The 14,853-nt window shown below is 35.3% G+C and overlaps 1 protein-coding gene across 3 annotated transcripts in view; it reads right to left on the reverse strand.

The window, feature by feature from the left end:
- Window positions 1–14,853, reverse strand: part of LOC138176726 (low-density lipoprotein receptor-related protein 1B-like) — a 91,945-nt gene that overhangs the window by 48,889 nt on the left and 28,203 nt on the right. For 2 of the 3 annotated variants that reach the window (XM_069107549.1, XM_069107548.1), the window contains exons 2-3: window positions 11,586–11,760; window positions 5,662–5,766 (exon numbers count right to left, since the gene is read on the reverse strand). In XM_069107549.1, the coding sequence (XP_068963650.1) occupies window positions 5,662–5,766; window positions 11,586–11,760 (280 nt within the window). The remainder of the gene's footprint in view (window positions 1–5,661; window positions 5,767–11,585; window positions 11,761–14,853) is intronic. The other variant, XM_069107551.1, reaches the window with a different exon arrangement.

Genomic DNA, 14,853 nt, shown 5'->3' on the forward strand with positions numbered 1-14,853 from the left:
GTGACCTGCATTAGATAAACAAATTTCCTTAGTGGGGACATTTCTATACTGATGAAATGATAGATTAGTTCTTATTCAATTATATGTAGACAAATACATACAATATGTAACATATATAATTGTGTGAACATATATACACACATGCACATGTGTATAGAGGCACATATACATGCATATAAACATGCAGATGTATATATGTGTACATATATGTATAATATATACCTATAAATACACACATGAAGACAGACATGCAGAGACAGAGACAGAGAGCTAGAGAGACAGAGACAATGAATGAGTGGGATTTCATATCAGTAATATCTGCATTCAAGTCCCACTTCTTACACATACTGGTTGTGTGACTTTGTGCAAGTCACTTAAACTCTCAGTGCTCTAGACATCTCTCAAAGACCTTATATTGCAGAGACAGTGCTGACCTGTACTAATAAGGGGAGTTTGTCAGAGATCGAACATCACAGATCTGTGCTCTGTGTTTCTCCGTCTCTGTCTCTCTCTTTCACTCACACACACACACACACACACACACACACACGTATATATCCCTTATATCTCCCTTGCCTGTTGTACAACTCTAGCTTAATGTCTTACTGTCTAACTTACTTACTGCAAATCCAACATATGCAAAATTGAACTCAATATCTTTCTTCCTCAAAACTGATTCCTTCTTCAAACCTTCCTACTTCTGTTGATATCATCACTTCACCAGTTATCCAAGAAAAAAGTCTGAGTCATAATAATTATTCACATTTATATAATACGCTTTTCCAGAATGCTTTCCTCATATCAGCCCTGTCAGAGAAATATTGAAAATGTTATGATCGTCATTTTACAAAAGTGGAAATAGAGGCCCAGAGAGGTTAAATATTTTGCTCAGTATAACCAATTAGTAAATGTTGGGGCTAGAACTCAAGTCTAAATTTTTTGACTCTGGTACCAGGGCTCTTTCCCCTATACCATTCAGTTTTCACTCTTCCTCCTACCAATCAATCCAAACTTCATAGTCTTGCTAAATTAATGGTCCTAATACACAGATCTGACATGCCAATCCCCTGCCCCCAAAACTTTAGTGGCTCCCGATCATAGACAAGATTAAACACTCACTCCTTAACCTAGCATTTAATACTTCACAACCAAATTCTAAATTCTCCTTCCAGTCTTATTTTCATAGTGATCCCTTTCATGAACCCCAGATTCTAGACCAATTATAATACTAGTTAATCCAAATTTGTGATGTATTCTTTCGCCTCTGTAAATTCTGACAGGCCATCTCTGGTGTTTGATGCATAATCTCTCTATGTCAATGTTTGCAGAAATCCTTCTTTTCCTTTAAGGCACATATAAAATGAGAATGAAGAGTCTTCATGGGAAGAATCCGGACTTGTTCTCTTCTTCCCTTTGTCTCTCCAAAGGCACTAAACCAGAGCAAAGATTGCTTGGATGATACTGTGGGATTGATCAGTTTGATAGCACATTTTTAGAAATGAATAAGCCTAAATTGGACATTTACATAGCAGGAAAAACTAGCTTCCCTTAGTATCCCAAAGGACAGGTTCAATGTATAGGTGTCTGTGATGTCTCTACATAATCCTGATGTTAACCCTCTATGCTGTGGGCAGCTGTATGGGAGCAGACATCTCAGTATCTGCCTAGTATAGACTTCTGATAGGCAATGTAAAAACTGAGCTTAGACATTTGTCACATTTATATTAATGACAACGATATCATCACTATAAATAATCCTAAGAACTCAAATGTAACTCATATGAATTTATAAACTCAAATAATTTTAAGTATTCAACTCATTAGCATTTGTAATTGACAGATTTCTCTGCAAATAAACACAAAGGAAAACCCCTGCCACATTCTTAACTTTTCTCCAAGGCTTTCTTTCCCTTTTGTAGAATTTTATTCATACGGTAATAAGTGAAAATGGCCATCAAGAGACAAAAGTGAAAGATTTCAAAGAACAAATCTATTCCTTAAATTGAAGGATACAGTCATTAAAACTTCTGTGTGGAAAACCTGTCACCTCCATATATCCGAATGCTTTATTGCCTTTCACATGTATATAAGTACAGCACAATTCAAATAGTTTCCTTCACTTTATGACAAAGGGAAATGCGCTGTCAGACAACAGCAAGCAAATCACTGTCTTTTCTTTATAAGGCAACTTTGTTTCTATGAAACCTTTCTGGAAAACTACATATACCAACTTTTCCTTAAAGGAAACTCCACGGCATACATGGCTATAAAAGACTGAAATCTGTGTTTTCTGTTTTTAAGAATAGCAGTCTGGGGCAGCTAGATGGCACAGTGAATAGAACACTAGCCCTGGAGTCAGGAGGACCTGAGTTCAAATCTAGTCTCTGACACACATAACATTTACTAGCCTTGTGTACTTGGGTAAGTTATTTAACCCCAATTGCCCTGCCGTCATACTGCAAAAAGCAAAAAAAAAAAAAAATAGAATAGCAGTCAATTTAATTGTCTTTGTATCTTAATATGGAGAAGAGACTGTTATCTGTGACATCAGGGTAGCCCGAGGCTTCTTTAGGTTGGAGGTACAGAATCCTTCCTCCATGGGACACCAACTGGCAGGGTCTACGACTAGAGCTGGAGAAAATGTACATATACAGAGTTGTCTCTTGGGCATCATGACTTTTTGATGCTTTCTCTCTCAAAAATAAAACAAATACTGATGATAGCTTATGTGTCAATATAATAAAGGATTGTTTCCAGGGTGTGAAAGGTCTTTACCTGCCCTATTCCCCTCTGTTCTACCTAACCTGAAATTCTCACCATGAGACTAATATTTAGAGGCAGAAAATAAAGGTAGAAACATTACTTTCTGAAGACTCCTGCTAAAATGTACAGAGGTAAGCTGGGAGTGAAAAGAGAACCCCCAACTCTGTCTCAATAGCATGTCCTCCCAGATTACTTCAATTGTTCAGCTAATGTTTTGAAAGAGCCATGGTGGATAGCTAATAGAAAGCAAGATACTGGACAGCTATGAGTCAGATGAAAGGTGAAAGGACATACTAGGAGCCTAAGAAAAGTATTGGGATAATTGGGGATATACAGATGCAATAGAAAGTCAAGCAGGTCAGTTTGTGCACTGCTAAAGAATAACATTTCATTCATTTTTGGCTTTTTTCCTTAGTGTCAGCTCTGAATTTAGCAATACTATGAAGTGTCTATCCTCTCCCAGGAAAATTTGTTTTCCAAGGATGTATAACAGGAGAAAATCAAGGGAACAGTATGGTAGAGTGGAAAGAGGCTGGATTTAGAATCAGAGGTTTTAGGTTCAAATTCATGTCTTTCCTTTTTCTACATATGTGACATTAGATAAATCACTTTATCTCTCTGGGATTGATTTATAAAAGGATGGGGTTGGACCTGCATATCAGAAGCCATTGAAGTCTTTTCTAGTTTTACATCAATGATCTATGAGGGGATGAGGGGAAAAGGTTTTCTTCTGCTCCTTCTATAGGAGACGGTGTTGGGAATGAAGTAATAACTGAGCCAATTTACTGACAGTTTCCACAGAATATTTTGAGGGGAAGGCTTTTAATTTTCTTTTGCTATTGTTGAATTATTTATGGTGAAGTTGGTCTAGCAAGTCCTAATACTTTCTAAGAAAAATATGATAATGATTTGAGTATTTTAATGAATTTTCAAGCTTTATAATTATTGATTAAGCAATGGACACACCAGCATGACCAAAGTAATTTATTTGGTATATGATACCAGGCAGATGGCATTTAAAGTTACAGTTGCAGTGGTTTAGCCTATTGAGGTTTAGAAGAGTGGCAAAGCCTTCCAGTGCTACAATCTGTGGGTGTTCTATCAGATCTCAGTAATGGTTTGATGCCTAGTGCTGCTGACTATGGCATTTTGAATCAATGAGAATGCCTGACATGATATATTTCTAAAGCTTAACTGCACAATGGAAAGATAGTTTCCTTTTTTGATGAGGATTGATAGTTCCCCTCCAAAAGGTGACTGCAATTTCTCAGAGGAAATACAGCAGATTAAAAAAAAAATTAAAATAAAAAAAATGCCCTACCACAAATTGAATCACGAAAAAGTTTTTTTTAATCTAGAGCATTATTTTAATGTTTTATATCATGTCCCAATTTCCTTTTTTAAAGATATATATGTTAAGTTTAGAGATTTATCTATAAGTCAGGGAAACCACATAACATTATTTACTTCATCAACGTTAGAATGGAAAGCTAAACATCAGATAGAAATCAGCATATAAAATGGCAATAACCTTTCTTAATAACTTATTTATTTCAATTATTTGTCAAAGGGAAATCTGATATTTTCGGCAGATTTAGTTATTCAACACTTTGACTAATTTTTTCCCTTTTTATTCTTTTTGATGCAATTCTAGACATCCTAGCAACCTACATTTAAGCACACTTGCTGGCATTACTATCCAAAGGTTAAGTGTATATTACACAGATGAGCCCCGAGATCAAGTACAAATTGTGAAATGTATGTGGATGTGCATGATCTGAACCAATGAACTGTGGCCTGAAATGATGTCACAAAATGTGCAGCAGTAAGTGGAAGGTTAAACCTACTTGCATCTTGGTTCATTAAACGCAGTTAAAGTGCAAATTCCCTCATTCTGACAGTAGTAATCACAAGGGTTCACTTTCTGGTCACAGCGCTGACTTTTAAACCCCATAGAGCATCTGCAGAATTTCAGTAAAATACAGCTAAATAAATATTCTGCCTTTTTTGCCAAACATGTTTTAAAATCATTGCATATAAAGATGGTAACATGTGAATCAAGATCTCATTTCAAGTATGCTCAGTTCTCTTTCAACCACCCTCATAACCCACTACCTTGGAATGGTAGGGGAAATTAACCCAGGCATAGTGTGTCTGGACATCCAATCCTCTTGCCCAAGAAGTCAGGAATATCTGACAGTAAACCTAAAAAGCCAAGTGGGCCCTAGCTTGGGATTACCAACTCTGGCCTGCCAGAGAAAGGGCCAGGGGAGGGAAAGTGGAAGAGAGGGATCCCCTGAATTCTGGATATTATGAGAACTATTAGTGGCATTTTGGAAACTGCAATAGCATTCTTCTTGTGTATTCAGTTTAATGTATTCCTAAGGAGCCAGAGATTTCATGGGTTGGTATCTCATAGCATGGGTTTATATAATGCTTCATTCTAAAATTCAATACATACATCAAACAGCATTATACATTTAAAAAGATGCCTCGTGTTCTTTTGAAAAGAATGGCTGTAAGTACCAAAGCATTCATAATAGATGATTATCTCTGGAGTTGAGATGTATCTGAATACAACAGGGGAGAATAACCCAATTTTCCCCTGTATTTTCAAGTTCAGAGATCTACTAGTGTCTGAAATGGGCATGATGCTAAGAATTAAATGAACTCTTCTTTATGATATCATTAGCAATACTAAATTGGCAGATGAGGACATTCTGTCACACTCCAACCGAAGTTGGACCATATTAGCATTCTAAGACTGAGACATGTTCATAAGAATCCATTTATTTGGTATCTCTCCACCCCCACCCACCAAGAAAAGAAAGAGGTAGACCAGAGCTGCTATGCACACACAGGTCCCATTGTGACACACTTGCAATTTAAAATACTCACAAACACACAGGTATATTTGTCTCAGGGTCCAGCTGACATGTGCCACCGTTGTAACAGTAGCCATCACATAACTGACAGCTGGAGGCAATCTTTCCATTAGTGCAACTGCAGTGACAAACAAACAAACAAAAAAATCCCATTGTTATTTCAATCATTATAGTTGAAAGCTGACTCTGCTGCAGATGAAAACGTTCATCTTGGGATGGTAGAAGAAGGGTAGACAGTGTGTTTTCAGTAAGACAGGCTAGCTAGAGGCACCAGTTCTCTTAAACAAGAGAAAAAGTGATAATTCGATATTTTTCTTTTTACAGCTCCCATATTTAACACCTTAGTTGACATAAATAATTCAATACTAGTTATATTTGTAGAAAAGAATAATGTCTAATTCTTATGCTTCAGGGAGTCATCAGCACTGATAAATTTCTCTCCTTGTAGTCAAGGCTGGTCACATCCCTAGGAGGGATGGACATCAAACTACTGTTAGCAAAGTGTCTTGGAAGTCAATGCTTTGGATACATAGTCCATAAAGGAGAAATGCAGTTCAAAGAATTTTCAGAATTGGGTGCAAGTTGTAAGCTCCAATTCTTATAGAAATTCTTAGAGAAAACTATAGAAATAATATCCTGTAGGCAATCTGCCTCTTTGAGTTCTTTGACTATATACTTAGTGGATGAGCTGGGGACCCTATTGTGTCCTTAGTCAATATAAAATGAAGAAATTCAAATTATGGCAAATATAATAATATAAAGTGACAATGTTTGCCTATAGATTTATAGAATCACTTTAATTATTGTATAGTCATATCATTTTTCTAGTCCTTTAATTTAATTCAATTAAACAAGATCTGGTAGGTATATACTGTGTGCACTGCCCAACCCTAGATGTTGAGTCAAAGACCACACCACACTAGAAGAATAGAGTTCACCCCTGGAAAAAATAATGCTAAGTACTAAATATGATCATTTCTAAATTGAAAAAGTATCACTAGAGGAGGTATAAAATGGCCTGGGAAAAATGGCAGATGTGAAGTATTTGTGGGTATTTAGTCTTTGCTTAACTGTTGTTGCTGTTATATAAATATAACCAATTAAAATGAGCATCCAAAGAAGGCCAGAAAAATAAAAGGTGACAAATATAATTCATGGCAACTTCATTTCCTAATAGTATAGGGAAGGCCAATGGTAATTTTATTTTATTTTTCAGCATTTTTCATTACTATGCCAGAATGGTAAAATAGAGATCACTGACCCTGGATTCACAGAGGGAGCTTGAGAAAACATTTGTTCCTAATTCTTTTCTGGAGAAAAATAATAATTGCTATCATGCATACATTGCTTTGAGGTTTGGTTTTCAGATATTATCTGATCCTAAAAATAACTCTGGGATATAAGTACTATAATTATCCATAATTTACGGATATGGAGACAGGCCTACTGAGGTTAAGTGACTTGTACAAGGTCACACAGCTAGGAAATGTTTGAAACCAGATTTTAACCGTTCCTGCCTCTAGGTTGACTGCTCTATCCACTGTTATAGCTAGCTTTCTGTGGGATGGTGTAGAGGTAGAATTAGGGAGAATATGTGCTCAGAATCATTGACAATATGTTCTATTTCATTGGAGATCTTCAGTTAGGGGCTAGATAAGCATTTCTTGGGGCTAAAGAAAGGAATAAAGCTTCAGGCATGGGTTATATTAGATCACCTCTGAGCTTCCTTCCAATGCTAAAATGCTCAAAAGCTAAGTACATATACTTCCAAATTCTCTTCCTTCCCCCAAGGATGAATTGAATTCAAATAGGTTGTAAGCTCCAAATTAAGTGTTGGTGCTTGGCTTTTAAGGAGACTTTTAAATGACACAGAAAGTACAGAAATGGGGAAGAAACGATTAATTATGGAAACTTATTTTCATGTTTTAAAAGTTTTTGAAATGACTGACTAATGCTAATGTTTGTGGCACTGCAAATGATCATCTACACATTTTCAGTTTCATCTTAACATATAGGAAAATGTCATAGCCCAGGCCCTATTTAAATTTCTTTGGTGGTGGCTTTCCAATAGTTCTTGTCCTAAAGAAGTACTGTGGTTTCTTTCTCCCTTTATTTATGACTGGAGGACGTGTAATGCCTCTTTGGAAATCCCAGACCTACCACAGGGTTGTTTTTGCTGTTGTTCAGGCATGTTCAGCTCTTTAAGAACCTGTAGACTATAGCACGCCAATAGTGGCCATGTTTTTTTTCTTGGCAAAGATACTGGAGTGCTTTGTCATTTCATTCTCCAGGGGATTAAGGTAAACAAAGATTAAGTGATTTGCTCAGGTTCACACCACTAGGAAGTGTCTAAATCTGGATTTGAACTCAGGTCTTCCTGACTCGGGATCCAACCCTCTCTGCACTGAGTCACCTAGCTGCTTCTTACGATATAGTAGCTGTTCATTAAAAATTGATAGATTCAAAGTGATTTTTTTTTAAATCAAAGGACTAAATCTATAAGAATAGGACACCCTAGATTTTCCCCCTCTAGTACTGACTTGGAAAGAACACTGCAGAATTTGACATGAAAAGGATATTTTATTCTTCCCCCCCCTTCCTTTTAACAAGTTTTTTTTTCCCCACGATTACATTAACTGACAATAAAAACTAGCATTTGTACAATGCTTCAAGGCTTGCAAAACCATTTACAAATATTATCTCATTTTATTCTCACAACAAGTAGAAAACCAGCAAGTGGGCTTTATTATCTCCATTTTACAGAAACTGAGGCAGAAAGAAGTTGAGGGAGTTGCCCAGGGTCACACAGGTAGTAAACACCTGAAGCTGGATTTAAACTCTAATCTTTCTGATACCACATTCAATGTTTTATTCATTGTATCACATAATGTTCACTCTCTCTCATACACACATATAACAGAAACATATGTATATACATATACATTTACATATACACACATATATGTATATATACATGTGATTCTTTATATTCCTAGGTTATTCCAAAGGCACACTTTTCATAACCACCAAATCCCACCTAATTTAAAACCTAGATAAGAGAAAGAAGATTATAAGAATTTTTTAAAAAGTATATGTCCACATCATTTGTAGGCACAGAAGAGTACTACTTATATTTTAAAATGAAATTTCCATAATAATTTCTCTCTTAGGAAGTGTATACCTATGTTATTTCTGGTATATTACTTTTCATGAGCTAATTACAAGTTATTTGGAAGACCAAAAAAATAAAATAAAAGAATTCCCACCCCAGTTTATATCACAGGGATATTATCTCTTCAATTCAAAACTGTAATCAACTTTGACTTCACCAATATTTATTTAGTTTTCCACAGGAATATGAGAGGAGTTCTGCTACAGTGATTACATTTATGATGTTCAACAGAGAATCTGCATTAGTGGACATAGCATGAGCCTGGGAGTTACAAAGCCTAATTTCCCATATCTAATCACAGCTCTAGATGATAGCATGAACAAGCTTGAATAAGTTATGCAGGATGTTCTTGTTATGTTGCAATTTTGTTTCAAGTCTTGTAGTCTCTGATTGTTATCCTTGAAACAAGGATTCTATCATGACTTTGGGAACAATTCTTTGATGCCAAGATGAAAGGCTCTATACAAGAGAAAACTAATTTTAGCTAAGGTAACTCTAGAATACCAAAACAATTATTTATTTATTTTGGTGAAGCCATATTCAGTTATTCTCCAGAATATTTCCAAAAAAACTTATTTTAGTAGACATATTTCAAGGAACCCATTATTTATTCACTATTAATGACTTCTATTTAATAATTTTTAAATACACAATCCCCAAAGGTCTTCAAAATATTTAGAATTATGTATATTCTATTACTATTAATGTTTTCTGCTATTTTTTTTTTTTGTTGTTTAGATAAAGGTCCATCTAAATCTCAAAAGAGAAGAAAATGGCTTTCTCTGGTTGGGCCTGGGTCATTAGTGGTCCGGAGAAGAGGAAATGGGGGTCAAGACTCTGGACAACTTCTCTGTGAATCAGGATCTCCTTCTGTAGTCTCAATGAATTTCAGAAATTATAATTTTTTCAGGATCCTTTTCTTTCTACAGGAAAGATGGGAATGTTTACTTTTCTTTTTGCTTTCTTTCTTTCTTCCTTTTTTTGTTTAATAGAATTTGATTCCTGCCTTCCTCACACTGCAGGGGTGGAAGCATAGTCCCTGGAAGATATCTGAGGGAAGGTTCTTCCCTTCATACCCTCAGGAGGCTGACCAGATGGGAAGTCAACATGGAGCATGGTGCCTTTTGTATCTTTTGTACCCAGCTCTGGAATGTATTTTAAATTTTATTACAAAGACCTGCTGAAGCTCATGAATGATCTTGATTGCAATTAGGCTATTTGCTTCAAGAATCAAACAAAAGAGCTCTTTTGCTTGTGTTTACTAAAATTCTAGCTTTCCAAATGATCATTTTCACTCTTTTATTTCAAAGTAATACTGTGCTTTTCAAAAACTAGTGTGTACACACACACACACACACACACACACACACACACGGAATTTTTACATGTCACTAAATGTCATCCATAACAATAACATCAGGCATGTTCATCATGAAAGCAAAAATGAGAGTGAATAAAAAAGAAAAATCAGAATAAAACATGTTAGTCTCGACTGTAACAAAGTTTTATTAGTACTTGTTTGGGGAGACCTGCATAACTCAGTGTTGACACAATTATCAGTGCAGACACTTTAAATTGTGGCATGAAAACTTTATCTCATGCTCTCCCATCACATATTTGTCTTTATTATACTCAAAACCAAGGCAATTGATAGAGCCTAGTCCTTTAAAAGTCCTTCTTTTAAAATCCTTTCAAAGGAAGTCTCCAGTGACATTTGATCTCTAACCTCAATGTTATAAACTTGTTTTATGATAGCAAATGAATAACATTAGCCTTTAGCCTTCCTATAGTGGTGGGAGCATTTATCTACTTCACTGTTTAAGCCAAAGGCCAAAATAGCATCTAAGAAAAATCAAAGCCTAGCGGTGTTTTTATTTTTTTCCTTTTGGTCAAGCTTTCCAGAAAATAATATTCCGTTAGCTTAAATTGATCTAAATGATAATATCCAATGAACTGACAATTTTTTTCCATCAAAACAGAAGGTGCAGGTGCCTATTTTATAGTTCCTTTAGGTACACTATTTACTAGATGTATGACTTCAGCAAACCCCTTTAACATCTCTGCTGGGCCTCAGTTTCAACATCTTCAAAATGGGTAGGTTGAGTCAAACAATTTATAAGTTCCTTTTCAGTTCTATAATTTCTGACCTGATGATATTTCTTAATAGTGTTTCCTAGATGAACCTAGATCTGGAGATGGAAGGGGCAATAAAGGTTATCTAATCCAAACACCTAATTTTACAAGTGTGAAATCAGAGATGTGAAAGTCGTAGATTAAGTGAATTGCTCCATTTCATAGGGGGAGGAAATGGCAGAGCCAGTGATTAGAACTGAGATCCTGTCACTTCAAGTTTAGCCTGCTTTTTATTGCAAAGATGTTATATTATTTTTTTAAACTGCAAAACTTGCACCATTAACACAGAAACTAATGCAGCTTTTAAAAATGCAGTAATATTCTATATCAACTTTTTATAATGTCATAATTCCACAATTTTTAGAGGCTATCTCCGGAAACATTCCATGTAGTGATTGTTTTGACAATTTCCTTTACCTGAGGGATAATTAGATTTTAAGAAAATGTGCACTTTGACTTCGTGACTAACCATTAAAAAAATAAATAAAACAATATGCAGCTTTCTGTCTGGAAGCTTACTCATCCACAATCATTTTATAGAGATATTAAGATTTATTCTACATTTTATTGCTTACTAATGGCTATGCGATTTTGCACCTACTTCGGCTGAATTGAGCAGTGTGTGAACTTACTTGCATAGTATATCTTCACTGTCCTTGTTCATGATGCAGTGGCCGCCATGGCACCTTAGGCACTTGTCAACTTCACATTTTGTTCCTTCATAGCGAGTGGGACAAACACATTCTACGCTTCCATCGTCTGCAATGGTGCATGATTCAGAATTCACACAGTAATGATGGCATACATCTAAAAAGAACACAGAATAAAAGGTGAAACATTTTAAGGGATGTTTTATTCAAGAGCTAATTAATTGTACTATTTTATTCTATGGTACTCCTTGATAAATAGGCTTGTTTACTGAAAGAGTTCTAGTATTGTATATAGCTAGAGTTCTTTAGTTATGGGATTTGTAGCTCCCTGTCTTAGATAAATTAGGCATTGTCCTGTCTGGAGGCAGGCACATGAATTAGATGACCACTGAATGGCAAATCCTGTTCTGTGATTTAAAAAATAAATTACCACTTCACCAATATGGATCGACCAATAGATGACAAAATTCAATAAAACATGGACCAATCTAACTTGGTAGATAGTTGTGTGGTCCAAAGTTGTTTGGGAAACAGAACACAGCCAGATATAGATCTGAAATAAATAGTCGCCATAATGAGTAGCAAAAAACAAGATTAGGTTGTTGCTAAATGTTGTGCTCAGAAGTTGTAATTTCCTTTTAGATATCTATTGTGAAGCAATTTTAACAGATACCATCAAGAGGAAAATGATATAATTTTAAAAGTGTGATCACTACCTGTTCTGTAACTACCACAGTGGTATATTCACCGGAAGAAAATTAAAATCTAAATTATTATTCTCCTATTTAATGTTTTCTTGTCCAGTTCCTTATAACAAGAAAGAAATTAAGCTGATTTGTTGCTAGTTTCACTATTTACATTTATTGCCTTTTTCATGTTTTATAGTATCATATTGTTAAAGTTATAAGAGGACCAGAGGTCATCATCTATGATACCTTTCCCTTTGACATTCCATGAACAAACTTACTATTGTTTGATTTTAGCCTAAAAAAATAGTTTAGCTGCTAAGAAGTTGTAAGAGTTCTAATTCTAAGAGAAGAAAAAGCCTAGGATCCTATGATTTCCACCTTAGTGATTGTAGAGTCTGGAAAAATCTAATACTTATTTCAGTTTTAGTATTCACAAAACAAACTTTACTTGGACTAATGAATAGCTACAGAGAGGTTCTAAAGAACCCAAGAACTGAGGGCCTGTAAAAGGTGACAGATTGCCTCAGGAACCATTTAGTCTAATGGTGCATTAGTATAAAAACATTTAATGATAATAGCTGACATTTATGTAGCTTTTTGAAGTTTGCAAAACATTTTACATACATTATCTCATTTTAGCCTCATAGCAACCCTATAAAGCAGGTAATACAGATGAAGAAATTGAGAACCCAGAAAATAAGCCTCTGGCTAGCTTATGGTTTACACAGTTAATATTTGTCAGAGGTGGGATTTGAACCCAAGGCTGTCTTTCTTTAAGTCTAGAATTCTACCCATTAAACCATCTCCAAAAAGGACTAATTGGGGCAGTGTTGAATATAAAGTACTAATTTATATATTCTTACTATTTTGACAAACTTGGCAATTATTTCAGATAACTCCTAGTTATATAATTTTTAAAAAATCAGTCAAATCAGTTGTTTGCATAATCCAACAGACCTGTTATTTGTTAATAACAGACCATTTTCTGGATTATCTAGACCAGGAGTGGGGAACCTGCAGCCTCAAGGCCACATATGGCCCTCTAGGTCCTCAAGTGTGCCCCTTTGATGGAATCCAAACTTCCAAGGACCATAATAGAGGACCTAGAGGGCCCCATGTGGCCTGGCCACTGGTTCCCCACCTTGATCTAGACTAACATATTATTATTATTAAAAGAATGAGTTTTAAGGTAACACTTTTATTCTTTTAAGCATTCTTTGGAACATAGATATAAAAAGGTATTCCTTTTCAAATCATTTTCCATTTTTCTAAAATTATGTATGTTATCACTTCTTTTTTTTAATGTATTTATTTTTAGTTTTCAACATTCATTTCCATAAGATTTTGAATTGCAAATTTTCTCCTTATCTTTCCCTTACCCCCACCCCAAGATAGGGAGCCTACTGAATACCCTTTCCCCCATCTGTTCTCTCTTTATATCCTCCTCCATCCCCCCGCCTAATTTTCTAGTAGAGAAATATGGATTTCTATACCCCAGTGCCTGTATATCTTATTTCCCAGTTGCATGTAAAAAACTTTTTTCACATTTGTTTTTAAAACTTTTAGTTCCAGATTTTTTCTCCTTCTTCCCTCCTTACCCACCCCCACTGGGAAGACAAGCAATTCAATATAGGTTGTACCTGGGTAGATATGCAAAACATTTCCATAGTAATTATATTGTGAAAGATTAACTATATTTTCCTTCATCCTATCCCACCTCCCACTTATTCTATTTTCTCCTTTGACCCTGTCACTTTTCAAAAGCTTTTACTTCTAACAATCCTCTTCCCCAGTCTGCCTTTCCTTCTGTCATCCACCCTCTTATCCTCTTCCCCCCTACTTTCCTGTAGGGTTAGATACCCAAATCAGTGTGTATGTTATTCCCTCCTTAAGCCAAATTCAATGAGAGTAAGGTTGACACATTCCCTTTTACCTTTCTGCTCTTTCCCTCCATTGTAATAGTTTTTTCTTACCTCTTTTATATGAGATAATTTACCCTATTCTATCTCTCCCTTTCTCCTTCTAATATGTTCCTCTATCACGTGTTAATTTTATTTTTTAGATATCATCCCTTTATATTCAACTCATCCTGTGCCCTTTGTCTATGTATACATGTAAACACATACACACACATATATATTTATACACATATACACTCTCCTATGCATATATATGTATACATTTATATTTCCTTCAACTATCCTCATACTGATAAAAGTCTCAAGAGTGAGAATTATAGTTTTTCCATGTAGGAATGTAAATAGTTCAACTTTAATAAATTCCTTATGATTTCTTTTTCCTGTTTAACTTCTCATGCTTCTCTTGCTTCTTGTATTTAAAAGTCAAGTTTTCTCTTCAGTTCTAGTTTTTTCATCAAGAATGCTTGAAAATCCCCTATTTCATTAAATGACCATATTTTCCCCTGAAGCATTATGTTCAGTTTTTCTGGGTAGGTGATTCTTGGTTTTAATCCTAGCTCCTTTGACCTCCAGAATATCATATTCCAAGCTCTTCAATTCCTTAATGTAGGAGCTGCTAAATCTTGTGTTATTCTGATTGTG

This window comes from Petaurus breviceps, unplaced genomic scaffold, assembly GCF_028583685.1.
Source record: "Petaurus breviceps papuanus isolate PSGF00001 unplaced genomic scaffold, PetGlider_PUasm1.0 90145, whole genome shotgun sequence".
In the NCBI taxonomy this organism is placed as follows: Eukaryota; Metazoa; Chordata; class Mammalia; order Diprotodontia; family Petauridae; genus Petaurus; species Petaurus breviceps.